Source organism: Sinocyclocheilus anshuiensis, unplaced genomic scaffold, assembly GCF_001515605.1.
Source record: "Sinocyclocheilus anshuiensis isolate Anshui unplaced genomic scaffold, SAMN03320099.WGS_v1.1 scaffold272, whole genome shotgun sequence".
In the NCBI taxonomy this organism is placed as follows: Eukaryota; Metazoa; Chordata; class Actinopteri; order Cypriniformes; family Cyprinidae; genus Sinocyclocheilus; species Sinocyclocheilus anshuiensis.
Genome location: NW_015554117.1, coordinates 1,160,982 through 1,188,909, shown reverse-complemented (window position 1 = coordinate 1,188,909; position 27,928 = coordinate 1,160,982). Strand labels below are relative to the sequence as shown.

Genomic DNA, 27,928 nt, shown 5'->3' with positions numbered 1-27,928 from the left:
ATGAGACAACAACAAACAAAAAACATAGGCCTACCATTAAAAGCCGTGCTTGCACAGGTTCTGCACGATCCTCTTCAATAATATCCTCTATGTCTCAATCGGGCTCAAACTGAAAAGCGATATTAACGACGCCTTTGTTTACAATACAACCGGAGCACATGCCACTGAGATGAGGGGCGGGACGATTAGACGCGCGCTAGAGGCGGTTTAGCCAATCACAACACACTTGCCTGGCTAACCAATCAGAGCCCATCGCCTATTTATGAGGGCAGGGCTTCATAAAAGCAGGAAATGATCAGCGCGTTTCTCAGAGAAGGGACAGAGCGGTGTGGAATAAAGGTAAATTATGTGAAAAATAATGCGTTTTCTTTTTAAACGAAGCATTAACACATTAGACTGCACCCCATAAACACAATCAATCCTAGAAAAAAAACAGTGAACCACCCCTTTAAAAGACATGCAGATATTTACTCTCTTTTTAGCACAGACGTCTGCGGCTTTTTGACTACAGACGCTGCAAAGTTTGAGGTTTCTTAGTTTTGACACCAGGTTCCCCAGATGTTAACGATGATTGCTGTTTATAACTTATACCAATTAAAAGCAGCCATCGAGATGACATGTTTAAATGCAGCTGTTGTAAGAACAAGCTACAAACGCTCCACACTCACGCCATATAGTTAGCCTGGTCTTCTTTCTTTTTACGGACGTGATGTAACCACGCGAAGATGCCAATTTCCCGCGAAATCGGACCCGACACCTCAAATTATAAATCAATAAGCCTACCGTTGCGAATCGAGGTAAGATAAGGCTTTGCTTAATAACCGATTTTTGTTCATGTTTTAAGCCAAAAAGTTACATACTGCAACTTTAAAAAAGGGAGTTTAAGAAATAGCAATGCAGAAGCCCATCACTAAAGAGGTTCAATAATAAAATAGAATTCAATCACAGCCCATGGTATTTTCAGATGCAGAAGACTGGACGTCCATCCCTGAAAGAAACTTTGCATGCCAAAAATCATTAAAGCACTTATCAAACTACAAGAGGCAAATAATAAAAAATAAATAAATCAAGAAACCAAGGAAAACACATATATTGTGCTCTTAAAGAAATAATTTCAAAGTGATAAAATATTTATATGCATTTTCATGTGTCATTTTCATGTGTTTATATTTCATTTTCAAGTGTCAAACAATACAAAAGCAGAAATGATGAAAACATGAAGACAAAGTCTTGCACCTGTAGACTGAATAAAATGTAACCAGCCTTTTAATTGGAGGTTTTGTCCTAAGAAAAGAGCCATGACATGACCCCCATATTGCATCTAAAACATCCCATATACTCTGTTCAGCTATGATTTTGTCACTTCGCCCTGCATTTTCAATTTTAATGAGGACAGAAAAATGACTTAACGCCTCACGTCTGGTTAGGACTCATGTAAAGCTGGTTCTTCATCAACATTATATACATAAAAAAAGGATTCGTATTACACACGGCTTTAAGACAAATGTTACCAACAGTCGTTAAATAAAATAAGTAATTTCATAAGAGAAAGGCTAAGACAGTCAGAATGAGCCTTTAAAGGTGATGTAATTTCTACATCAAATGGAAATGCAAAAACGGTTTTCAAACAGGTTTCCCCGTCTACTATTTGACATTCCATGCATGTTAAAACAGTAATGTTCCTTAAAAATAACAAATTAATCATCATTATTGAGAAACTACTCTAAGTTCCATTTTGAGAAACTGATGATATTTTAATGTTATACATGTGAAGATTTTACTGTAAAAATGTTTTTACTGAAAAATACAGAAATCTAACCCATTTAGAGATTTTCCAAATAAATGTATCCCTTTTTTTAACCTGAAAACCACACTGACTTCCCCATTGTAATTCAATTGTAATTATTTTAAAATAAACAAATTTTAAAGGAAAAAAAAAACAGAATAATGTTGTTTGCACTCTTCTGGAAAATCAACCTATGAATCAATGATGTATAATTGACTCATTTTAACATGAAAAATTACACACATCACCTATAATAAAACTCACAGACATGCCTTATAATAAATTAGATTAAGAAGAAATGTGTCTGTAAAGAATAAAACGTTCAAGTCTTTTAAATCTAAATACAAACTACATGGAAGTGAACTACTCAACAATACAGTAACTGGGCGTAATAGTTAAACTGCAAACTTACACTCCTGTCTTAAAAGTGAAAGTGAAAGTGACGTGACATGTGGCCAAGTATGGTTACTGCCGGTACGAGACTCGAACCCACAACCTTTGGGTTACGAGTCCGACTCTCTAACCATTAGGCCACGACTTCCCCTTCCCGACATGTCTTGATTCATATCTCACTGACAGATGCCTTTTTGTTTGTCCATCGGAAAATTAAAAATGTTTACAAAAGAATGTTGCTCAGTATCCAACGTCGCCACCAGTTCTCACACAGCTGACATCATACAAGTAATGTTTCATCAGCGTGTTTGGATTTAATAACGTCGAGGAGCAAAAGTACATTATAAAACTCCCACTGATGTTCTCTGAAGTCCTGCATTGTCCACCAGCTCCATCAGTATTTATTGTGCCATTCACACTGTCCCACGCTCACCTCGTCGATGTCCAGGTTCCTCCTGGACTTATAGATAAACTCGCCGATGGCCACGAACACAGACAGGACGAGTCCGGCCGCCAGCACGATGAAGATTCCTCCGATGTTCTCCACTCCCAGAGCGCTGGCCTCTTTACTGTCCTCCTCAGGACAGCCGTTTCCTCGCCACCACTTCTCCTTCATCATGTGCAGTTTCCCCTCCTCCTGTAACTGCAGGATGGCGATGGTCACCTTGTCACGATACGGGGAGCCTGAGAGAGACCCAGAGTTACTATCATTAACTAAAACTGAAACCGTAAAAAACAAACATTTTTGTTACTTGAAATGAAATAAACTTTAACTAAAATAATAACAAATAACTTATTCCTTTCAGCAAATTGCCAAGGTTTTTCATTTTTGTTTAGTTTAATTCAGGATTATTATATTTAAATTAAACTGAAACTAAACCATAAAAAAGTAACAAACAAACAAATAAAATAATATACACTATATATAAATATAGTCCATTTTTCTAGAATGTGTCACTACTAAATATTTTCAAAATTACAGTACTTCTGTTTTTCAAGTTTAAGAAAAAAGGCAAAAGGTAAAGTATTTAATTTTTCCATTTCTGTAATCAGCACCATATTATGCTATATGTGCACATATGAATACATATGATAAAATATTGCAAAATATCACTGGTCCGAATTATGGTTCCTCTAACTGAAAGAAAAAAATACAAATGTAAAAACTAACTAACTAAATAAACTTTTTAACTAAAATATGTATAAAGATTTTTTTGGTAACACTTTACAATAACTTTTCACTTGTTAACATTAGTTAACTACATTACTTAACATGAACTAACAATGACAAATACTTCTAAAGCATTTAACAGTTTTTGTTAATGTTAATTTTAACATTTAATAATAGTTTTACAAACAAACGCTGTATCTCAGCATTACTTGAACATTTTTGACAAATGAGTGTTTTATGTAATTGTACCAATAGGAGTGCCGACTCCGTAGCCCTTTGAGTCAATGAGTCCTCCGATCTGCGTGAGGTTGCAGTTTCTCTGGCTGATGTACTCGATGCTGGTGGACTCCATCAGAAGAGCGTAATCTGTGGTCATAACACGCTGGATTCCCTCTCTGTTATTCTTCACCAGCGCCGTGTTCTTCCGGCTGCTCATGAACGCCCACATCTTCTCATAGGTGGAGATCTTTGATTTCTGCAAAAGATGTATGATTGTATTATAATAGAGCTCATGGGTTCGATTTTCAACAAATATATACCTTAAATGTCGCTTTGGCAGCATATATCAAAAGCATAAATGAAAATGTTTATATTAATGCAAGTAGCCACTTAAAGGTGTGTGACAGACTTTAAAAAATAAATATAAATAAATATAAAATATAAAATAAATAAAAAATAATATAAAATAACAACATAAAATACAATTAAATAAAATTAAAAATGAAATAATAAAATTAAATGAAAATATAAAATAACAACAAAATAAAATAAAATAATTTTAAATTAACATTAAAATTATAAAATTAAGTTAAATCATAAAATAAATTAGGATCATCTGTAAAAAAAAATCTTAGAGGTGACATATTATGCCCCTTTTTACAATATGTAATATAAGTCTCTGGTGCCCCCAGAATGTGTCTGTGAAGTTTCAGCTCAAAATACTCCACAGATCATTTAACAGCTGGGAAATAAATCGCATGTTTATTTTAATCTGTGTATCAGCAGCAATATACAGTAAATAAATCAATAAATGCACTGCTCTCTTGTCTCCTCTGAGGCTGGGACTCTAAACAGTGTTCTGTGCTCGTCTGTGCAGCCAAACACAGAACAGTTAGCGTGTTTTGCTCAAACTTTCTCCATGGCATTAGAACTAGTACACCGTTGTCGCTTGCGAAATCAAAATGACGGTGCCTTGAATGGAAGTTTACAGATTAAGTGGTGGTAATATTATAATGAGATCCCTTTGCCACGTCACCAAGGGAGCGAAATCAGACGCGCTGGTTTTCTCAGACGCTTGCAGAAAAAGGCTTACCAAAACAAAGTGACTGGGTTAATCTTTTTCACGTTTCCTTGGTTGGTAGATGCACCAGGGACCTGATTATAGCACTTAAAACCTGGAAAAGTCAGATTTTCATGATATGTCACCTTTAAGTGGTTTATTGCTCTTATTAAATTTCAGCAACACACGTGATAAAAGAACTATTAATCATTACAAATCTTTCTTTGTTTTTATGAGTATATCAACAATTTCTGGAATATTGTTGACTTGATTGCGCAGACGCTATTTGAAGAGAACTGAACTGAGCTGGATTATGACATCACTGAATCAACGATGAACCGACTTTAACTGATAAACTGACTGTTTTCTATTATCAGCACACAATCTGTATTGTATTAAGCGCTGTATAAATAAAGGCTTGATTTGTCTTGACTTTTACCATTTTGAATGTTGATCATCTAATTAAGAAATAAGACAGGAGAGGCTGAATTTTATATTTAAGTATTTTTTTAAATGTTATTTTATTTATCAGATGCTTAAAGATTCATAAGCAGATCTATTGATGACAGGTAAACTAAGCTGTTTCTGATATAGTTGATATACACCAATCAGCATCCAGGACTAGAACTATTCATTTTATAATCAGAATAAAGAGCCAAAACTATTGTTTTCTATAGGAGAATATTCATAATCGCTACTTCCAAAAACCATATGAAATTATTTACAGCAATAGTGCAAATTTCAAGGGTTTTTAGAGGATGAGCAGAGTTTCTTCTGCCAAAGTTCATGTTATAGTTGTGAATAAATGTACAGTATGCTGATCTTTCTACAGGATTCCCTGTGCTTATGTCTTATTTCTGCCATGCAATCCTTCTTTGCTTTACTGGTTTAGATCAGTGCTGTGACAGATGTCCATATAACGCTCTCTTTCTCTATAAGCTGCTTTAATTCGCTCTGCACATGTATTTCCCGCTGGCTGAGGTCCGTGTCCCGCCAATCTGTGCTTGTAAAATCACAGATCTCGTGTCTGGAGGAGTAACTGCTGTTCTCCCGTCAAACCTCAAACCACCTGTCTAAATTCAATGCCAAATAAACGAATCACAAAACACCCACATGTTGCATGAAATGTTAAACAGGCTGAATTTTTGCTTGTAGAGACTAATAATAATACAATATCAAAGCGAGTTGCCAAACCTTAAAGAAAGTCATAGTGGACCCGTCCCTCACGGCGCCATACTCAATCTTGGTCTGTTTGGCCAGATCATCAGCCGAGTCTATGGGCGAATCCATTCGCTCCACGGTGAGGAAGGCGGCCAGGTTAGCCGTGTAGGACGAGATGATGATGAGGGTGAAGAACCACCAGATACCTCCAACAATCCTGGTGGACAAAGCCTTAGGCATCAACTCCGATCCTGACCACAAGAAATGTTCAACCAGTTAACAAGCGAATGGTTAAAAATGCTGAAATGTTTTTACTTATCTGTTCACAAATCCAAAAAATAAAAATAATTTCAATAAATAAGTTAAAAAAATAAAATACAAAGTAAAATAAAGATAAAAGTAAAATGCAGAATAAAAGTAAACAATAAAATAATTAATAAAATGTAAACATTATTAAAAATAAATAATATAATATTAAAATAAAAAAATAATTAAAATGCATGAAGAGAATAAACTTGTGGCTTCTAAATAAAGTAAAAAATAAAATAATTGATAAAATAACAATTTTAATTAAAAATAATATAATATAACATAATATTAAATTACAAATAAATAAATAAGTAAACAAAACAAAACCAGAAGATGTAAGTGGTTTATATTACTTGCATTATCTAAAATGTCTACTGCAGACTTTTTTCTTCTGTCTCTTCCACTTCTAATAATCCTGACACAAATGAATGATTTGCACAATGATCTGGAAAGATCTTTTGTAGCACATGAGGTCAACCGCATGTGTCTTTTACCAAGTTTATTCAACAAGCGAACATAATGAAAGTGAAAGCACACATTGACACTATTTTCAGAGTTTAACTGAGACATTTTTGTAAACACATTTGGACATTACTCTAAAGTAGGAAACCATGCGTTAAATCTCATACCTTGCTGCATAAGCGCTCCAACACCAAACCAAACACTGTTGATTAAGGTGAAGTTGTTCTCAACAACATCTGAATCAGGGTTGCAGGGATGAGGGTTGTACCATTCATACGGGGTAAACCTGCAGAACGGCACAAACACAACAACATGCATTCACTGTAAATGCACACAAACCAGAGTAACTGGAACATTTCAGCACTGTGGCTGATAAAGTCAATTCAGGGCATCTGTTACCACAACCTAAATAAATACATGGTTGCAGGTTTAAAATTCTAAATTCTAAGTTTCAAATTCTAAAATTCTTATTGATTTGATTAAACCTTTTAAGTTGCAAATATTATTCGATGAGTTCTAACTGACATAATGTTGATCATTATATCAACTTAACATTGTGTGTAATTTAAACTCAAATTTCTGTGTTCATTGATTTTTCTTTAAAATAATTTAATAAAATTGTCTTGATAACCTGAAAATTGGGCAGTTGGTTTCTAGTTCCCAGCATGCTTTGCATACGACTGCATAAGGAGAATAGATGTACAAATTAAGTGTTACAGTGAAAGAATGGTAACCTAAAATGGTAACATTTAAATTAACTACTTTTATTCAGTCAATATTATTTAACATCACTGAATCAACCTAAATACACTAATTTATGCAAACAAATCAGGTAGAAATAACTATTTATATAGCTATTTATGTTGAAATTAGTTGGAACAGTTATCAAAGTTCCTCTAACTCAATGTAATGTATTGGTTGAACATGATTTCATTAGAGGTTATCATAACATAAAAAGATTCATGCAAACTGTTTTTTTTTGGTATTTTTTTTTTTATAGCCAAAACGTGTTTTTAGAGTATCAGCCAAAAACGATAACTTCACTAAAAGTCCTATTTTAGCTGCAAATGTTCAAAAAAAAGTACGAGTTAAAAAAATATATAAATTTGCTAAATGAAAACACATTTGCATTTTAATTAAAATGAGCTGGCCAAGACTGTGTTTTTGAGCTATTACTGCTGGGCAGTAAAACAAGAGCTAATTAACCGCAATCCAACAAGGCATAATAAAAGCATTAAAATCGATCCAACTGGAAGAACTGAATCCAATCTAAAGGTTAAAATGGGTTGAAATGGATTTTACCTGGCAATGACGAACAGCACACAGCTGACCCCGAGGCAGGCCAGCAGCACGTACATCCAGATGTCCGGAGAGAGCGGATTCAGGAAGGAGAAGACACCTGGATTGGTGCCATTGGGTTTGTGGTAGAGGATAGAGATTCCCAGGGTCATGAAGGGCTTGGAAAAATCGATGACTTTCTCTCGCACGTAAGTAATGGTGAGTGGCGCCACGGCCAAATCTGCCACCTGTAATGAAGCCAGTGAGAATTTATACACGGGAACTCGCTTGACTCTTTAAGACCACATAAAATGACTTGATGAGGAAACTAGCATACAGATCAGCCAGAAAACTTATAATTAAACCTAGAAAGTTGGACTTACATGATCGATCAGCTCTCGGACCATGCCATTCCATTCTCCTTTGTCATTCTGAGCTCCATATTTCCCATCAGACACCAGTTTGACTTCATAGGAGAAGCCCAGGATGTTGGACAACTCCTTCAGGAGATCCAAACAGTAGCCTTCAAACCGGTCGTTCCCATACAGCGGCTTATCTGACTTCTTGTACATCACATATGGGTTTTCCTGCAGGGGCAAAGGTATTATTAGTTGCAGGTGGATGGTCTTGCTGATGTTCTGCATTGGTTGATTGCTACCAGAATTGTGGTGACGATAAGCGTGCGGTTGGCCATGGAGTCCGTCACGTTGGTGTTTTTGTCTTTATTGCTGTCTGTCAGGTTAAGGCCGGTGTTTGAGTTCCACACACCAATCTAAACAGATGCAGAACCACATAAACAAATAATTGAATCATTCTTATTCTGAACAGAGTTGATTCCAGAAGACAGATTAAGAGATTGAGTCATTTACTCATCAAACGGGTGACATGAGCATGAGTAAAAGATGACACACTATTTATTTAAATATTTACCAGAGAGAAATGTGTGTACAATATTGATATGTCTGTGGTTTAAAAGATGTTATTGTTAACTAAAAGTAAAACGATTAAAAAACAGTTAAAAAAAATAGGAAAGATGAATAAACTCAACAAAAACACGTCATCTTCATTAAAATATAACTGAAAATTATTTGTTAGTAATAAAATAATTAGTAAGTTATGAACGATAGACAGAACGATGGATGGATGGATGGATGGATAAAAAGACAGACAGAAAGACAGACAGACAGACAGACAGACAGACAGACAGACAGATAGATAGATAGATAGATAGATAGATAGAATGATAAAAAGAACGATAGATAGATAGATAGATAGATAGAGAGAAAGAAAGAAAGAAATAGACAGATAGATAGATAGATAGATAGATAGATAGATAGATAGATAGATAGATAAAAAGAATGACAGACAGACAGACAGACAGACAGACCGATAGATCGATAGATAGATAGATAGATAAAAAGAACGACAGACAGACAGACCGATAGATCGATAGATAGATAGATAGATAGATAATGCACAGAAATGACTCACTTTAGCTTTAGGTCTAATACGGAAAACAAAACAAAACCAAAGGTTTAAGGGCAAACAGGAATAAATGCATATGCTGCATTACTAGTGGAGCACAGGAATAGTGCTTTATTGAAGAGAAAATGCATCTAGAAAGTAAACTACCACATATATTAATGTGCAAAAGCAAGTGCTCTATCAGTGCCTTCTTTTACATGACCAATTAATGTAAAGCCACTGAAAGACATCAGAAGCAGTAACTCCTCTGAGATGGTCTCTGTGTGTTTCTGTGCACCATAGTAGCTTCATTCGCTACGCTACGTCACCTCTGTCTGATAGCTGTTGTCATGGAGAGAGCTGTAAAATATGCATTAGGAGAGAGTCCTCAAACTGAGCACTTGGCGTGCGATTAGTGCTCATAAACAGATGTTTAATAAAATGAGCTCTCTGCATTGTTGCCTCTATGAGTGATGTGATATTTCATAAATGGATGCAGAGCTCTTAGCTGCTTTATATTGCGTTTGGTTAGGAGCCACCTGCTGAGAGTTTGACAGCATTAGAGAAGGAAATAAATTAAATTTATTTAATGCAATTATAAATAAGTGGTAAAACTAAGTATAATCCGTAACTAAGCCATGAATCTGCCAACATTAGGATATAAGACATAAATAATATCTAGAAACCAGCACAAGAGGTGTCAGCAGGTTGAGGGTCATAGATGGAAAAAGTACCATGGTAATACTGTTTTTAACATAGTAAATAACATAGTGTCATTCAATACCATGGTATGTTTTGCAAGGGGAAAAGGGACTTAACTGTCACATTTCTGACATTCAATACAAACCTTCTTCCATACTTTGTTAAAGCGACCACTTTCCATAAACAGCTTGTGAAAAGAAAACAAAAGCCCAGATTTGACATGCATGACACATATTGGTTTAGACAGATGCAGATCATGCAAACAGGATCATTTTCTAGTGTTACCTTTTCCATCCCATCCTCTTTCAGACTGATGATGTCGAGATCGAAGTCTTTCCTCAGGCCGTCCGTCTTGTTTATGATGATCTGTCCGGTCAGTCCGTTCCACTGAGCCTAAAAGAAGACAAGAGATCTGATTTTATTCCAGAACAGGCGTCTAGATTAAACATGAGGGTGTCATAATGAAGACAGAGATGATAAAACTCTGATTGCTCATTTGCTTTTATTCTGCGTCTCACTTTAGAGGCCAGATGCAGCATTATCGTCATCATTAGCTGAGAATGTGTTAAATGAATGCTCAGCCCAGAGTTTCCAACTTTTCATTGATCTATTAGCTTACACACATTGTTATGTGTTTTGGGACGCTATCTGCCATTATTTTAATAGTACAGTAAAGTGCAGACAGCAAAGTAAAAGTGAGAGAGAGGGAATGAGATATGTGACAAAATAACCCAGATCAGACTCAAACCTGGGAGCCCATGAAGCAACAACACTTACATACCCACAGTGCCACAGCATTAAATCAATAAATAAATAAAAATAAGTAATTATATTATATTAGATTTATTTATTTATTCATTTATTTATTATAAAAAGATGTAATTATTTTTTCAATTTCTGTTATTATTCTATTTTTATTCAATTATTTCTAAATAAATAAATTAAATACATTAATTAATGAAATAAGAATAAGATTAATGCATTTTATAAGTTTTATTTATTTATTTATTATAGAAAACCATTTAAATATTTTCTAACAAACACCTTGTATTTATATTAAATAAATAAATGAATAAATAAATATATTTATTAAATACGATTATTATTAATTTAATGATTAAAAAAAAAAGAAGAATAATGCGTTACGATTTTTTTTCCCTAACAAACACTTTTTAGTTTAAGGACCTTGAGCAAAGCATCCTTTCCCAAAGGCATTGCTACATACCCCATATTAACCCAAACATTTACAAATATATTCATAAATCTGGCACATGTTGCAATTTGTTTGTCTGTACAAACTGAAAGAATGTTTCTCTCTGTACAGAATTATTAGAAGTAAAGTATATCTAGCTTTCAAGTTGAGAATACACGCACACTGTATAACTGTATAATAAGAAAAACACTCTCAACAACATCTCAACAAATTAATCAAATAATTTACTCAAAAATATAAAGGGGTTTAATATTATATAATGTTATACAGCCCCATTCACCCAGTGACAAAGACGCTTCATATACTCACCCTGAGGTCACATGACCTTTGTCCAGATTTGTACTTATTCTCTTAGTGATTATTCTCTAGTGTAAATCTCACATGAGCCTTTCTTTCTCTCACGTCCTGCTCAGATCACTCATACAGTGAGCTCCAATTACCAAAAGCATGCGAGATTAAACACACCAGACTCAGTAGTGCTTAATGTAGACTGTATTAACTGTCCTATTCAAGCTCACTAAGTTCAAGAATTTGACATCATCATCAACTGTGGTCAAGAGGTCAAGTCATCTATCAACTTCAGAGATGCATTAACCAGCAACTATATATTTTATGGCTCCAAAATATTTTTTTTAGAATGAATTAATTACTTTAATAATAATAATAATAATTATTATTATTATTTAATAATTAATCATTATTATTCTAAATAATAACAACAATAATAAGTTGTTTTAGTTCATTTTTAAAATTCCTGTCACTTCAGATCAAACAATAATAATAATTCATTGTTATAATACATTTTTTAAATAAATTATTTATTTATAAATTATTACAAATAACAATAATTATTGTTGTTTTTAGGTTTTTTTTTTGTTGCATTTCTCTCTACTTTACATTGTGTTTAATAAAGTAAAACACCCAAAAAGGAAACAAACTTATGAAAAATATAAAGAGAAAAAATCTCCAATTATCCTAAACCACAATATTAAAAATAAATAAAAATCTCCTGAGTCATTGTTTATGACCAAACAGGCAGCCCCACCCCCAAATTCACACCATCGGATACGTCTATGTTGTAATGTTGCCCATTTGGTTACAGTTCCATTCAGCGCCACTAGTAGAGCAGAAATGACATGCTTCACCTTTAAATGAAGACATCTCCACTGTAATGAGTTCAGCCGCACTGCATCACTAATTCAGCTAGAGCCATTATGCTCTCGTCCAGCACATATTCATCCTCTAGACTGCAATGCCAGCGTGCTGACTCAACAATACCTCCTCCGAAACAGGAAGCTCTGACAAGAACACTTGGAAGATGTCACTGGGAGAGAGAGATTGTCTGTACATAAATCATCTGCAGCTGTTTAGAAGTGGCTCGAAACACTTTCCAGAAAAGTGAGTAACGTTGCATTTGGACTAAACAGACTAAACTCTCTCTATCAGAGTTCAGGAGCATCTGACACAGTTAAAAGATTAGAAATGATAATTCGGTCATCATTTACTCATTTCAAACGTACCTGATGTGTAAATGATGATTTGTGGGTGAACTGCTCTTTTGGTTTTGGACGAGTGTTTGAACAGGTGCATTTACCTCTTTGAACATGCTGATGAATCGCGAGCCGAAGCGCCAGGGTTTGTGTCGGTGACACTGCAGTGAGCTGACGGTGATCTGAGACGCTCGCTGGGACGCGGCAGTGACCATATGCACAGCGTCATACATCAGAGCTGCTTCAGTCTGTGGCACAGACATAGAAATGAGCCATCACACATGAAACTAGACTAGATGAATCTGTTCACATAATGAAATGACTCACTTGATTCTGAATCAAATTATGGGTTCAAAAGACACTAAATATTCGGTAATATTGATCAAAACCTGATAATGATGCTGTTGTCTCCTGTAGAGCTGCCATATATCTGAATCGAATTTGTATAAAAATTGATGAACTTTTCACGGTTAACTGAATCAACACTGAAGTGGCTTGAGCTGAATAATGACACTGTTGTCTTCTGTAGAGCTGCCTAATAGCTCAACTGAACTCGTTTCACAATATTGGTACTTATTGAACTGAATTAAATCAACATTAAACTAGAGCTGCTTATAGTTGAACTGAGTTAATTTCATAACTGATTTACAGGGAAGTCGTGGCCTAATGGTTAGAGAGTCGGACTCGTAACCCAAAGGTTGCGGGTTCGAGTCTCGTACCGGCAGGGATTGTAGGTGGGAGGAGTGAATGTACAGCGCTCTCTCCCACCTTCAATACCATGACTGAGGTGCCCTTGAGCAAGGCACTGAACCCCCAACTTCTCCCCGGGCGCCGCAGCAAAAATGGCTGCCCACTGCTCCGGATGTGTGTTCACGGTGTGTGTGTTCACTGCTGTGTGTGTGCACTTTGGATGGGATCAATTCTGAGCACTAATTCTGAGTATGGGTCACCATACTTGGCCAAATGTCATGTCACTTATAACTTGAAATTAACATTGAACTGAATAATGACACTATTGTCTTCTGTAGAGCTGCTTTACAGCAGAAGCTGAAATTGTTTCATAATTAATTTTGCAACATTAATACTGTTATTTTCCTGTTTATTACTGTGAAGCTACTTTGAAAGAGTCTGTATTGTATAAAGCACTATAGAAATGAATGACTTGGCTTAATCGATGCACGGTAAGACAACAGATAAAGCAGATCTTTTGATCAAGTGCCGTGGTAAAACTATTCTGTGGAGGTGTTTTACTATGGAAATATCATGTTTTTTTTTTTAACATGTACAACCATACTATTCACTGAAAGGTGTTGATGCCAATAAAGAACCTTTATTTTCATATCAGTTTTGAAAATAAAGGTTCTTTACTGGCATTTGATGGTTTCATGAAGAACCTGTAACATCCATGGAACCTTTCCAAGGTTGTTTAAAGTGGAAAGAAGTTCTTCACAGTTTTAAAAAATGCTCTTCAAAGTAAGAACAAAATGGTTATTTTAAGAACTGTTCACTTAAATCGTTCTTCTAAAACCCTCTTTTGCAAACTATTTGTAAGAGTGTATACATAAAGGAAAAGAGGATGGACAGACTGTCATCATTCCATCCAGCAGGCCGGTCTCGGGTTTGGGTGGAGCCTGCAGTCGCTCCATGGACCATTTCTCCACCACTGACGCCACATGAGGGTTGACGATGTTGAGCAGGCGGAAACCCGTCATGTTCACGCCACTGTATCGGTACGGCTCCAGGTCCAACGCAAACAGATCCTGAAGTGTGTCAAAGTTACATCAATATATGAAGTTTAACAATAGATTCCTTTTCTTAAAGGGGTCATATGATGCTGCTAAAAAGAACCCAAGAGCTTGTAACACTCCAAAGAGAAAGGAAACATTGAAATCGCGTCATATGACCCCTTTAAAATGCTGCTTGGTTTCTAGCTATAGAGCACGGTAGGCATGATATATTTTTGTAGGCCTAAACTCAGAAACAAACAAGTCAATGGGTTTTTAGTTAAATGCCTGAAATAAAGTCTGTGGTTAACACAAGCTCAAAATATTTTCAAGTTTTATTCTATGACATAAAATACATCAGCAAATACGACCTTGGGATTTTTAAAAAAACTTTTTAAATAAAGACTGATAGAGCTGTTGAACCATAATTGGTGGTGTGATCGTGGTGAAGTTTGTTTATAGCCTATGTTTAGCTTTTTCATTCTGGCTATTGCAATTAGGCTTCAAAATTCATAATAGTTGTGAAGACTATCATGATGAAAAAAACACGCAAGAATCATGACCTTTTGTTGGTCCCAGAGCTTATTTTCTGCAATAATCCAAAAGGCAATGGAAAAATCTTATTGTGTTTTTGTTGAGGGAACCAGAGAGATGTGAATTTCCAGATTGGCCTACAAAAAAATAAGTCAACCCTGCAGCACTTTATTGACTAAAAACAAAATGCAAATCAGCAGAACAAACCTTGTTAAAATTTCCAATCAAACCAATGACAGAACTAGGGTTGCAAAGGGGTGGAAAATTTCCAGAAACTTTTGTCATTTAAGTAAAGAGCATAAATCATATGCAGTAGTATTCTAGTGCTCTAACTAGGGTTGCAAAGTGGTGGAAAATATCCGGTAAATTTCCGGAAACTTTCCAAAAATCCCTGGAATATTCAAAAAAATCTTGGAAAGTTTCCAAAATTTCTGGAATGTTTCCGAAATTTACTGGAAATGTTCCACCTTTTTGCAACCCTAAACAGAACCAAAGAAAATCTCAAAGAAACCATATACAAAACTCACCAGCGTGGTAAAGAAAAAATGGTAGTATTCAGTCATCATGCCCATAGACAACAGCTACAACAGAAAGAGAGAGAGAACATGTTAAATCTCCATCTGCACAATACATCACTCATATTACAGTATGAACAAATATCCCACAGATTTGATTTTCTCAGCCTTTCACATCATTTGTAATCATTCTTTTCCTCATTCCCAGTGTTAGTTAGGTTGAGTAAATGATCTGCTGTAACGGGAAGCGTGCGTTTAATATCTAGAGACCTGAAATCAAAACACTGAAATAAAGCATATCTGTATCTCTTAGAAAATACATCAAGAAATGTTTTTAAAAACAAAATGAAACCATCAAATGCATCACAACTGATGGGGATTTAGTTTAGGGATTAGTATTTTTTTATTGCTGTAACACAGTAAATAGGATTGATGATGTCAGTGCATGACATCAGATTATTATGGAGTAATATATAACAATATCTCAATATCAAATACAGGACAGGTTTGCGTTTTAGGAAACAAACAGCCTATACATTTTACTTCAAAACTTTTTTCAGAACTTTCAAACAAGGCTTGTCTTTACAAACTTTGCTTTTCCCGTGAACAATTACACTCATATTCAAAATTCTAATTACATTCATTTAAATTCGAATTGCATATCTGCATCCTGTTTGGTACTTCACTTTAAATTCAAAATGAATTTAAAAAATGAATTGGAGTTTGAAAGGCGATCTCAACTGAGTTCCTGGTGTGTTACCTGTTTGAGGACGTCTGCTGCGGTCTGGTACGAGCAGTCAAAGATGACACAAAACTCTTTCCCCTTCTTCATCTCTTTAAGAAGCGGCCGAGCGTCTTTACTTCCCATCGGTAACTGTCGGATTTTGATCTTGATGCTGTAGCGAGACGGAGCCTTTATCAGCTCCTGAAGACGAATTAGCCCTAAAAATATTACACAGACAAAATCAGCATAGATTAGAGAAATGCACTTCCATTCAAAAGTCTGGGGTCAGTAAGTGTTTTTTTTTTTTTTTTAAGAAATTAATACTTTTATTAAGTAAATGTGACAGTTAACACAAGTATAATCTTAGAAAGGTTTCAAATAAAAACAGTTATTTTTAGTCGTCAAATAATCATGAAATAAAATGTAACACGGTTTCCACAAAAATATGAAGCTGCACAACTGTTTTCAACATTGATAATAATCAGAAATGTCTCTTGAGCAGCAAATCAGCATATTAGAATGATTTCTGAAGATCATGTGACACTGAAGACTGGCGTAATGATGCTGAAAATTCAGCTTTGATCAAATAAATGCAGCCTTGGTCATCAAACGTATTATGGTAATGTAGTGTGTCAAATGAGTTAATCAAGTTCTGCTTTGACTCAGTTATAGCAAATAACATTTCAAGCTGATTTTCAGCTTTAATTAAATTTTTCATCATCTGAAATTAAACAGGAAACGTCTTCTTTTTCCAAACAGGAATGTTGCTGTTTTGGTGTTTTTAATATTTTTCAGCCCTGACAAATTACACACAGTTAATCAGATCCTAATCTTTTTAATAATGAAGAAATGTCACTTCAGCAAACAAATTATCCCAGATATGATCGCAAAGTCAATATTAACTGCACCAGTTTCCACAAAAATGTCATATTCAGAGCAGAAATGTGAATTATGGACATTTTGTTCATAAAGCATCAAGATCCTAACAACCATCAGACACTCACGGGCTGCTTGATAAATATGGCATACACACACTAATATGATGACGATAAATGCATCTAATTCCTGCATACTTGGAAAAGTACCATAAGTATCTTCTTCTTAATTAGTTGAGTCTATTTAATTATATGAATGCTGTATGAGGCCATTACATATGTGTGTGTGTTTCCTCTGTTCCATCTGGGCTGCTATCAACATTCATTTGATACACTTATGCAAATAATTGTCTCATTTCTGTCCGTTTTATAACACATTAATTTTTTTAGGAGAAGCATACGAGTCAAAGTTGATACTTGAATTATATCTGAGAATGCCACTTTCCCGAGCAATGAAAGAGAAACTGTCCCACCTGTTGCGTCCTCGTACACCACCGTCACTGCTTTCCACTTGTAGAACTGCACAATGTCGAGTACGGCACGGCTGATGGAGGCGTAGTCTGGGTACAGGTTGATGTAGAAACTGTCCTTGTTGTCCACAGACGGGTGTTTCCAGCAGGTCTGGATGTGAGGGACCTCCAGCGCGTTACAGATGGACTGGACTGCACTCACTGAAGAACTGTGGGACGGGCCGAACACGGCGGCCACACCGAGAGCCAGCTGATCACAGGCTGCCATCAAGACAAGAACATCAGTCACTTTATTAACAAACTCGTAAGATTTGTTTTAAATGTTATAATACATTCTCTTAACTTAATTTATTGTTCATTGACTACTATAAATACGCAATTCATGGGTTTATCTCTCCAAAAAGTGAAAACACTGAGCCTCTTGTGCACCATCAAAAGATTTACTAAGGTCCACTCAGGTCTGTCAATCACTCCAGCTCAACCAATAGCAAGAGTTTAGGGCGTGGCTGCTGTAGCAGGCGGAGCCAGAGGATGTTTAGCCTTGCAGCCTTTAAACTGGCTGAACAAGCCATTTTAACATTTTCTTTTTTTTTCAAATCTTGCCTGGTTTAGTCTTGTATAACTTAAAAAAGGAATCCGAAATAGCCATATGTTGCCATGACTTATTAATCATCACATTTTTTACAGTGTATTCAAATGCAATTTATGGAAGCTAGTTTCCGCCACAGGATAAAAAAACATTTATTGCAACATTTTATCTCATAATTCAGACTTTTTTTCTCGCAATTCTGCAAAAAATAGTCACAATTGCAAGTTATAAATTCAGAATGGCAAAATATAAACTCGAAAAGAAAAAGTCTGAATTGTAAGAAAAGTCAGAATTGTGAGATGTAAATTCACAACTGCAAGAAAAAAGTCAGAATTGTCAGATAAAAAGTCGTAATTACTTTTTTTTTTTTATTCAGTGGCTTAAACAAAATAACAGAAATGTGAGATGTAAACTTAGAATTCAGAGAAAAAAAAAAAAAAACTCAAAATTGTGAGTTATAAAAAGTGAGCAATTCTGAGTTTAAAAAGTCACAATTATCTTTTTACATTTTTATTCCATGGTGAAAATGGGCTCACATAGCAAACTGCTAATAGAACACTAAAAAAAAGTTGGTGTAGAAACAATTTTCACTCAAAAAATTGCTATTAAATTTTTCTAACAGTTACCAAAAAAAAACTTCAACACATTCAATTATACATTACATTTTAAAATAAATAAACTGAAAGTAGTATTTTCTTGTAAAACACACTCCAATAATCTTTATTTACTTCTAAAAGAAATTTTATACAGTGTATATAATCATGTGAGTTTTGGTACTGAGCTCTTTTTGTTATCATTCCTGCAGCTTAAATGGTAAAGCACGCAAAGCCAAAGTCATGGGTTCAATGCGGAGGGAATGCTTGAACTGACCTGTGCATACAATGGATAGAAGTGTCTGTCAAATGTGTAAATGTAAGAATCAAACCTCGCCTGGAGGCCTCGAAGCTGTCGAACAGGTTGATTCTCTGGATGTCGTAGGTGAGGGTGGTGTTGGGCATTAAAGTCCTGTTTCTGTTAATGTTGGTTACAGCGAATTTGAAGGCGAGTTCCTCCACGCTAATCGGTTCATTCTCAAGTGTCTCGAAAATCCCACCTGCATAGACAGAAAAAGAAAGTTAAAAACAAAGCCACATGGTAATTTGGTCAAACAGTTAGTCCCAAGAGTCTGAAGCTGACAAGCTGCTCAAAGAGAGCAGTATTTGACACCATCACAGTGTTTACTACAGAAGCTTATCTTCACCACAGAATAAAAATATAAAATAGGTAATTACAACTTTTTTCCCTAAAGTTTATATCTCACAATTCAGACTTTTTTTGATGTTTGAAGATACCTGATGAAGGTCATGCGACCGAAACGTTGTTATTAAACATTTTTTGATACTTTTGGCACTAATTGACAGTGTGCGGGATTTGTTTTCTTTAGACTTTTTTTCTCAGAAATGTAATCTCGCAATTATAAATCTTAATCTTGTGTTATATACTCAAAATTCTGATTTTTTTTTTTCCGGAGTTGCGAGCTCATCTCTCGCAAGTTATTAATTGCAAAATCTAAACTCAGAATTCTGTGAAAAAAATCTGAAGTGCGACAAACTCACAACTGAGAGTTTATCTCGCAATACTGATTTATAAACTTTCAATTCAGATTTTTTCCCTCAGAAATGCAAGTTTATGTCTCGCAATTGCAAATCATTTATTGCAAGATGTAAATTCAGCATTCTGAGGAAAGAAAAAAATCTGAATTGAAAGTTTATAAATCAGTATTGCGAGATAAACTCTCAATTGTGAGTTCATATCTCAAAATTCTGACTTTTTCACAGAATTCTGAGTTTACACTTTTTAGTAAGCCGTTTAGCACTGAAAAAAAAAATGCACATTTGGTAATTCATAGGAACACAAATCTCTTTAGGATCTTAAAAATTTCTCCTAGATATAAATGACAATAAATAGATAGCAAATTCAGATCTTCTTTCCAGTTGCTTCTCCTGAGGGGGGGGAAAAGACTTTTGGGATCTCATCAATGTCTCAAATAACTCTATACTTTTAATGTATGTCAACTATAGCTCAAGAGACTTTCTCTGAATTTTCAGTCATGCTTCAAATTCCTCTATTAACATGTCTGACCCTTATGTGTAAGATGAAGGTTAAAATGTTGCGATTTAATCTATTATTACCCTGAGACGCATGCAAGCCATCTTCACTGTCTCACAGTCTGAGTGAATGTTGCTGTTGTTCACTCAAGCTGCGGCAGCACAAAACAGTTCATGGATTTCGGTCATAATGTCTCTAATCCTTAAATGACCTTTAATCCACATGACAACTACAGCCAATATATGACAAAACAAATAAATAATACAAAATCTGCTTTAGTGCAGAGCAGACACACATATCTGTACATGAACACAAGATATTCAAATTATTGTCGGTCAAAATGTGAAGAAAACACATTCAGTGGGATGACAAATGCAAAACATACAAGCACAGTTGACTGCATGCTACGGTGGTCGAGAGAGCTCAACGCGCTGCGTTTAAATGAAAAAGTTTCAAGTCCTTTTTGGACAGCATGAGATCTCATCTTGCACGATTAGGGCTTTTGAGTGCATCCATATGGCCTGCTTCACACCTGGTATTAGCATCCGTCACGGATGATCAGATCTCAAGTGACTCACATTTACACCTGATATTAACATGCATGTCCTGTGATCACTTGTAGTTGGGTTTAATCAAAGCGAGGGTTTCCCATTATGTGACTAATTACATCAGTCTGTCACTGCACATTGATAATACACAAAAATAAAGCACCAGAAATACAAATAAAGCACACAAAACTACGGTGGCCGAGAGAGCTCAACGCGCTGCAAATGAAAAAAACACATGCAAATAGAAAAAACACCAGCAAATTAAAAAAACATCATCAATTTGATAACGCATGCGCTGCAAATTCTCACAACACAAACAAATACAGAAACGTGCTGCAAATACTCACAACACAAACAAATACAGAAACGTGCTGCAAATACTCACAACACAAACATGGATGGGTGGATGGGTGGGTGGATGGATGGATGGATGGATGGATGGATGGATGGATGGATGGATGGATGGATGGATGGATGGATGGATGGATGGATGGATGGATGGATGGATGGATGGATGGATGGATGGATGGATGGATGGATGGATGGATGGATGGATGGATGGATGGATGGATGGATGGATGGGTGGGTGGATGGATGGATGGATGGATGGATGGATGGATGGATGGATGGATGGATGGATGGCTGGACGGGTAGACGGGTGGATGGAACTATGCCAAATTTGATGACCAATTGCATAAAATGGGACATTCTAGTGGTAGTTTGTGTTTAGTCTCAGTAAATGATTGTGTTTGATGTATACGAGTAAAACCTATTGTTTAACATTTATGATGTTTGATCAAAACAGTTGTTGTTTTGTTCCCCTTTCTTGTTCCCTACAAATTACATCAAATCAGCACGTCGCCTGTTTTATAATTGACAACTCTGGAACAATCAGCGATTGGCTGCAAGCACCTGGAATAAACAATTTCAGCCTGATTTTTTTTGGAGAGATTGTGATTGATTGTAAGGAGGAGAGGTAAAGAACGAGAGGGCAGGGCCTCCCCTCTGGGCTCTGATTGTGAATGACCTTTTGAGGCACCTTTCATGCTCACACTGAGAGAGCCTTGTGTGGGCGCTCAAATCCAGCCCTATAAACTCCAGGGTTCATTACAGTTAGCAGACCACACCGCCCGGAAGCCGCTCTGTTCCGTGGGAATATTTCATTCTCACAGGACGAATAAAAATACAGACTTTCCCGTCGGTAAGCTCAAGGTAATGACATTTCACTGTGGCTATTCGAGCAGAACCACTTATGTGAAAAGGGCATGAAAATCAAATATGTACTAAAGCTTCAGATGTTTAAATCGTTCCAGTGGAACCTCAAATTCATTTCATCGTTCTTGACAGCTTCATCGTTCCACTAGCATCTCTGTTCAGCTGCCATGTTTGCTTTAATGATGCTTTCTGTCTTATGATATGCTGCATAAACTATTTGCATTGCATATTTGTTTACACAGCTATAGATTTCTTGTAAAAGCATGCATATTATAATCTTTCGCAGCATATAAAAAAAAACAAACAGACTACTGAACATCTTTGTATATCAAACAATATACTTCTAACATTATTATCACTGTTCTTCCATTCCAAAACCTAGTGAGCTGCCTACCTAGACAACATTTTAAGTCATCGTAGGTTGTTCTAAAATTTACATTATGCTGCCTTATAAGATACCTTATTTTGGCAACATCACCTGAGAAATCGGAGACTTAATCCCACGATGCATTGCAATGATCTCAGTGAAGAAATCCTTCTAAGAAATCACTTGATACCAAAAAATATCTGTAAAATATGGAAGTCTGTTTCCACCACAGAATTAAAAAAAATAAATAAATTAAAGGTAATTGTGACTTTTTATCTCACAATTCAACATTTTTCTTGCAAATTCTGAATTACATCTCGCAATTATGAATTTTTTTTCCCTCTGAATTCCAAATTTAGACTTCGCAACTCTTTTTTTTTCTGCCACAAAATACAAAATTACAAAAGGTAATTGCGATGTTTTTTCCTCACAATTCTGAGATTTAAAAAAAAATATTTTGTGGCAGAAGCAAGTTTCCATAGTAAAACATATATTTAATAATATATCATAATTTTATAATTCATTTGAATTATAATTTTAAATATTTCTAAATTAAGATGTGTTTTTAATAATAATTTATTAATAATATTACACACACACACACATACATAATACAACTTTCACTATTTTATTCTTATTATAGTTGCATCCATAGCTTTGCAACATGCTATTTGTCAAACTGTATGTAAATCAAGAGAAGTTCTGTCTGTCTGACATTTGTGACCCTGGAGCACAAAAGCAGTCTTAAGTCGCTGGGGTATATTTGTAGCAATAGCCAAAAATACATTGTATGGGTCAAAATTATTGATTTTTCTTTTATGCCAAAAATCATTAGGACATTAAGTAAAGATCATGTTCCATAACGACATTTTGTACATTTCCTACTGTAAATATATCAAAACTTCATTTTTGATTAGTAATATGCATTGCTAAGAACTTCATTCGGACAACTTTAAAGGCGATTTTCTCAGTATTTAGATTTTTTTTGCACCCTCAGATTCCAGATTTTCAAATAGTTTATCTCGGCCCAAATATTGTCCTATCTAACAAACCATACATCAATGGAAATCTTATTTATTCAGCTTTGAGATGGTATATAAATCTCAATTTTAAAAAAAATTGACACTTATGACTGGTTTTGTGGTCCAGGGTCACATATAGAGTTGCTCCCTCCCTATTTAGGGTGCTCCAAATAAGTCATTTATGATGTTCCGTTTCAGTTAGGATGCTGCCTTAGAAGTCTGCTGCCTATATAGGCAATATAGAGCAAGGAAGCTCACTAGGTTTTTGAACAAAGCCATAGAGTGCATGGCAGATATATAGCTCAAGCTGAATATATGACACTTAAAATATTTGATACAGCGTGAGAAATACATAACCACCTCTATGAGCCCTTAATAGAAGAGAAAAGAAAGGACAGCAACCACAAACTCTCTCGTTCATTCTTCACCAACCAGATTATATTAGAATATAAAAGCAGAGCAGCTCTGCAACAATAGCATTCCTTTTTTCATTCCTTTAAATGCTATTTCAATTTCCGGCTTAAATAAGAGCTGTTTCTCTCTTCAGACAGCGAGGAAGTCAACCATGACGGGGTCCTGATCTGCTTGTTGCCGGGTTACTGGTTAAGGCACCTGGTTTTCAGAAACAAATGCATCGTCAAGGTTCACAGGACTGCAGGGTCAATGCTCCTCACAGCCCAACAAACTCAAGTGCTCATGACAGGGCTGAAAAAATGGCTTTTGTGCCGTGCTGAAATAAACAGCATACTGTACATTCAATGATATATGAATATAGTAATCTGTAGTATACCATCACACTTTAGTGCTGGATCCCAACCAGTTTGAAACCATACGGACAGCCTAAAGTTGACATTCGTTTATCTTTTAAATTAAAAATTAAAACGCAAAAGCAAAATCCAACTCAATGTCCAATGCCCAAGAAGTAAATCAAGCCATTACAGGTTTATTTACTCTGCAGAAGCTCTACAAATTCAAAGTCACCTTGTGCACATGCTAATCCACCTCTGTAAACACACACTGCATGCACCATTTCGAGATTAACTAGCTAACACTGTCGTGAATAGCAAATCCGTTGGGAAAGTACCTCAAAGTGTCCAGTTTCACAAGCCTCTACATGTAAAGCTCTCTGTTTGGGTTTACCAGCATGGAGCCGCTGCTGATACTGAATAATCAGGAAACCCCAGCGGCTCCATCGAACACCCGTCAATCAACCTGGAATCATCATCATCAAAACATCATGTGCTAACTCGTTTATACACACAAACTCATTTTTAGGCCTACATTTAAGATTTATGTATTTGAACTGCATATAAAATGTCCATCCATTTGGATTAAACAGTTTTAACATAAACTATCTAATAAACTTAATGTGGTGCATTGTGTCAGTCATTCGTACTCTTAATGAAACAGGTAAGATTTTTGCACTCAAAAAATCATGCCATCGTTTATTATTTACAATTGGCATTTATTCAATTTTATTCAAATAATTATACTTTCAAAATGCATTTATTCAATCTGATTGGTATCTGCAAAAATCTGTTAATTGTGAATAGAATATGGTTAGAATTTGGCTAGGTGTATTCAATTAGTTAAAATGCATGAGAATAAAAGAAATTGGATTTATTGATGATAAATGTAAATACCTGATTATTGTGTATTTAAAACACATTCAGTTTATAAGTACTAATACAAAAATCTTACCTGTTTCTTACCTCTTTTATGTGTGTATGACTGACAAATATGAATCACATTTGTTTATGCTAAAACTGTGTAATCCGAACCTATATACATTTTATATGCATTTCAAATACATATATCTTAAATGTAGGCCTAAATATTTAATATTTAAGTGTATTTGGTAATAATCAAAACTGATATTAAATTAAAATAATATATTTATTAATTAATTATTAATGTATAATTTAAAAAATTACATTTAATTAAATTCTATTACAATTATATTTATTTTTTATTATAATTATTTTTTTTACAATTTTCACTTTAATTAATTTCATTTTTCAGTTTCATTTTGTAATACTTACAGTAAAACAATTCTTTCCTTTCTCAAACTCTCCTGGCTAAATAAATTAAATTAAATTAAATTAAATTAAACATCTGTTTTAATTACATTTTTTATTGCATTTAATTAACTGTTTTATTCATGTTCAATATTTACAGTAAAACAAGTATTTCCTTTCTCAAACTCTACTGTATATTCAAATTAAATTAAATTAAATTAAATTAAATTAAATTAAACATATGTTTTAATTACATTTTTTTATTGCATTTAATTAACTGTTTTATTCATGTTCAATATTTCCAGTAAAACAAGTCTTTCCTTTCTCAAACTCTCCTGTTCATGTGCGGTTCTTGTTTATTTATAAATACTAGATGGAGGTCATCTCAAGGATCTCATTCAAAATTCTAATGTGACATTTGCGTATAGGGCACATATCACCTCAAAAGCAGCAGAGCATTATGGGAGCAAATTACAACTCTGATGAAAGTAATGCTGAGCAGCCAAGCAAGAAACATTGAACATGCCAGATTCCTCCAGCATCCTCACCTTCATGTGACTTCCAGCAGAGATGTAGCAGCACAAATGAGGACCGCTTTTCATTAGAGAAGCGTTCCACTATTCAGACCTGCTTCGGTAGAAACTGATTACAGCGGTTTCTGCTGAGTTTTGCTGTTCTCGGGTTCAGAGAGCAGATGCATCTGAACCCAAACAGAGTTTTTATCATTCAAAACACTGAGGTAATATTTTTACCCTTCAGAAATATAATACACAAATAGTTGGACCTTTGTGCAGAGAGATATTATTTGAACATCTGACCTGTTGACCTATTATATAATCATCCAATCATACACCAACATGCAAATTAGAATATGAGAACAAACTGGGCTCAGTTTCAGAGAAAGAAACACTTGATGAACCTTAAACACTCAAATCATCATCGTGCATGAAGTTCACAAGCTATTTGCACCTCATCGGCAGACGTGTCTCCAGCTCTGACATCATCGCAGGGGCTTTTGGGTAATGAGATGCTAATCAAATGAAGGCATCAATCAAAAGCGTGACTTTGACAAATTGCACAATTCACCATGAAGCGGAAAAAATCGGAATGAATTGATTTCAGGCTTTGGGTTTGTAATGTTTGCGTGTCACACGGAAGACCTTGGTTTGTCTTTGAGACTGTTGACTCGAAACAAAGCTGTATTTCACTGACTGACCGAAACTCCAGTAAAACCAACAAAAAATAAACAATATTCTACTTAAAGCTCCATTTTGTAAATTAGAAATCTTGTATAAAAATAAGGCAAATGCATCTTCAAATAAGCAACGGTCCTTATAGCAAGATCAGTCCTCCAAACCTATTAGCACCACCTACAGTTCAGAATCTCACGCCAAAAGTTTGGAATAATTAAGATTTTTTTAATGTTTTTGAAAGACGTCTCTTCTGCTCACCAATGTCCTATTTATTTTATTATTTAATAAAAAATACAGTAAAAACAGTAATAATGTGAAATATTATTACAATTTAATAAAAATTTGTAATTATTAAAATATAATTTATTCCTGTGATGTAAAGCTACATTTTCAGCATCATTACTCCAGTCTTCAGTGTCACATGATCCTTCAGAAATCATTCTAATATGCTGATTTGCTTTCAACAAGTAGTTTAGGTTTTAACTTAGAACACTTGAATCAAATGGCCTGGAAGCAAAATTCTGAATTTTGGTGAAACCCATCCTGATCGTCCTCAGGTCTGTGTCATATAATCGTGAGACTGTGCCGGTTGAAAGTGATCGAGGGCTGTTGCTGTGAGAGTTGTGGATGTGAGTTTTGTGTCGGAGAGATGGAGCTCACTGCGATGTGAGTGAACCACTAAAGGATCTGAGGACAAAGATGCAGTTGTTTCCTCCATTCATTCAACATCCCACTATCCCACATCACTGGATCACCGCCAGTGTGTGTGTGTGTGTGTGTATGTGTGTGAGAGAGAGAGAGAGCGTGTGTGTGTGTGTGTGTGTATGTGTGTGAGAGAGAGAGAGAGCGTGTGTGTGTGTGTGTGTGTATGTGTGTGAGAGAGAGAGAGAGCGTGTGTGTGTGTGTGTGTGTGTGTGTGTGAGACTGAGATGCCTCTGTCTCTGTTCTGGGTACCTGATCGCTCATGGCCAATAAAATGCTTTGTTTTTAAGGCTTATACTCTTCTTCTTATTATAAATACACAGTAAACAGAGATATTAACAGTCTAATGCAGTTAAATTATTGTTTTGAATGAAATAACAGCACCTGGTTCATCATATCATGAACATCACAGACAGTGATGCTTTACATAAAGTACTTTATAGGTGAATCTCACAGAATATTCTGTCAAGAACATGTCAAGCATAAGTAAATAAGTAATTATATTTTTCATTAAGGAAATAGAGCCTATTTTAAGACCTTAAAAAGGTACATTTTGACAAAATTGTCATGACAATTAAGTACATTTACCCCCCGCCCAATATAATATATATAACAATTATATTTATTATTATAAAA

The 27,928-nt window shown here is 35.2% G+C and overlaps 1 protein-coding gene across 3 annotated transcripts in view; it reads right to left on the bottom strand.

Moving 5' to 3' along the window:
* Window positions 1-2,126: 2,126 nt before the first annotated feature.
* The window catches only part of LOC107669874 (glutamate receptor ionotropic, kainate 1-like), a 28,922-nt gene continuing 3,120 nt past the window's right edge, over window positions 2,127-27,928 (bottom strand). For 2 of the 3 annotated variants that reach the window (XM_016462298.1, XM_016462301.1), the window contains 16 exons: window positions 19,065-19,232; window positions 17,554-17,811; window positions 16,242-16,423; window positions 15,494-15,547; window positions 14,295-14,468; window positions 12,813-12,956; window positions 10,291-10,398; window positions 10,151-10,192; window positions 8,498-8,611; window positions 8,223-8,426; window positions 7,864-8,087; window positions 6,729-6,847; window positions 5,824-6,041; window positions 3,600-3,825; window positions 2,339-2,863; window positions 2,127-2,202 (listed from right to left, as the gene is read on the bottom strand). In XM_016462298.1, coding sequence (XP_016317784.1) covers window positions 2,574-2,863; window positions 3,600-3,825; window positions 5,824-6,041; window positions 6,729-6,847; window positions 7,864-8,087; window positions 8,223-8,426; window positions 8,498-8,611; window positions 10,151-10,192; window positions 10,291-10,398; window positions 12,813-12,956; window positions 14,295-14,468; window positions 15,494-15,547; window positions 16,242-16,423; window positions 17,554-17,811; window positions 19,065-19,232 — 2,525 coding nt within the window. In that variant the 3' untranslated portion in view covers window positions 2,127-2,202; window positions 2,339-2,573. The remainder of the gene's footprint in view (window positions 2,203-2,338; window positions 2,864-3,599; window positions 3,826-5,823; window positions 6,042-6,728; window positions 6,848-7,863; window positions 8,088-8,222; window positions 8,427-8,497; window positions 8,612-10,150; window positions 10,193-10,290; window positions 10,399-12,812; window positions 12,957-14,294; window positions 14,469-15,493; window positions 15,548-16,241; window positions 16,424-17,553; window positions 17,812-19,064; window positions 19,233-27,928) is intronic. The other variant, XM_016462300.1, reaches the window with a different exon arrangement.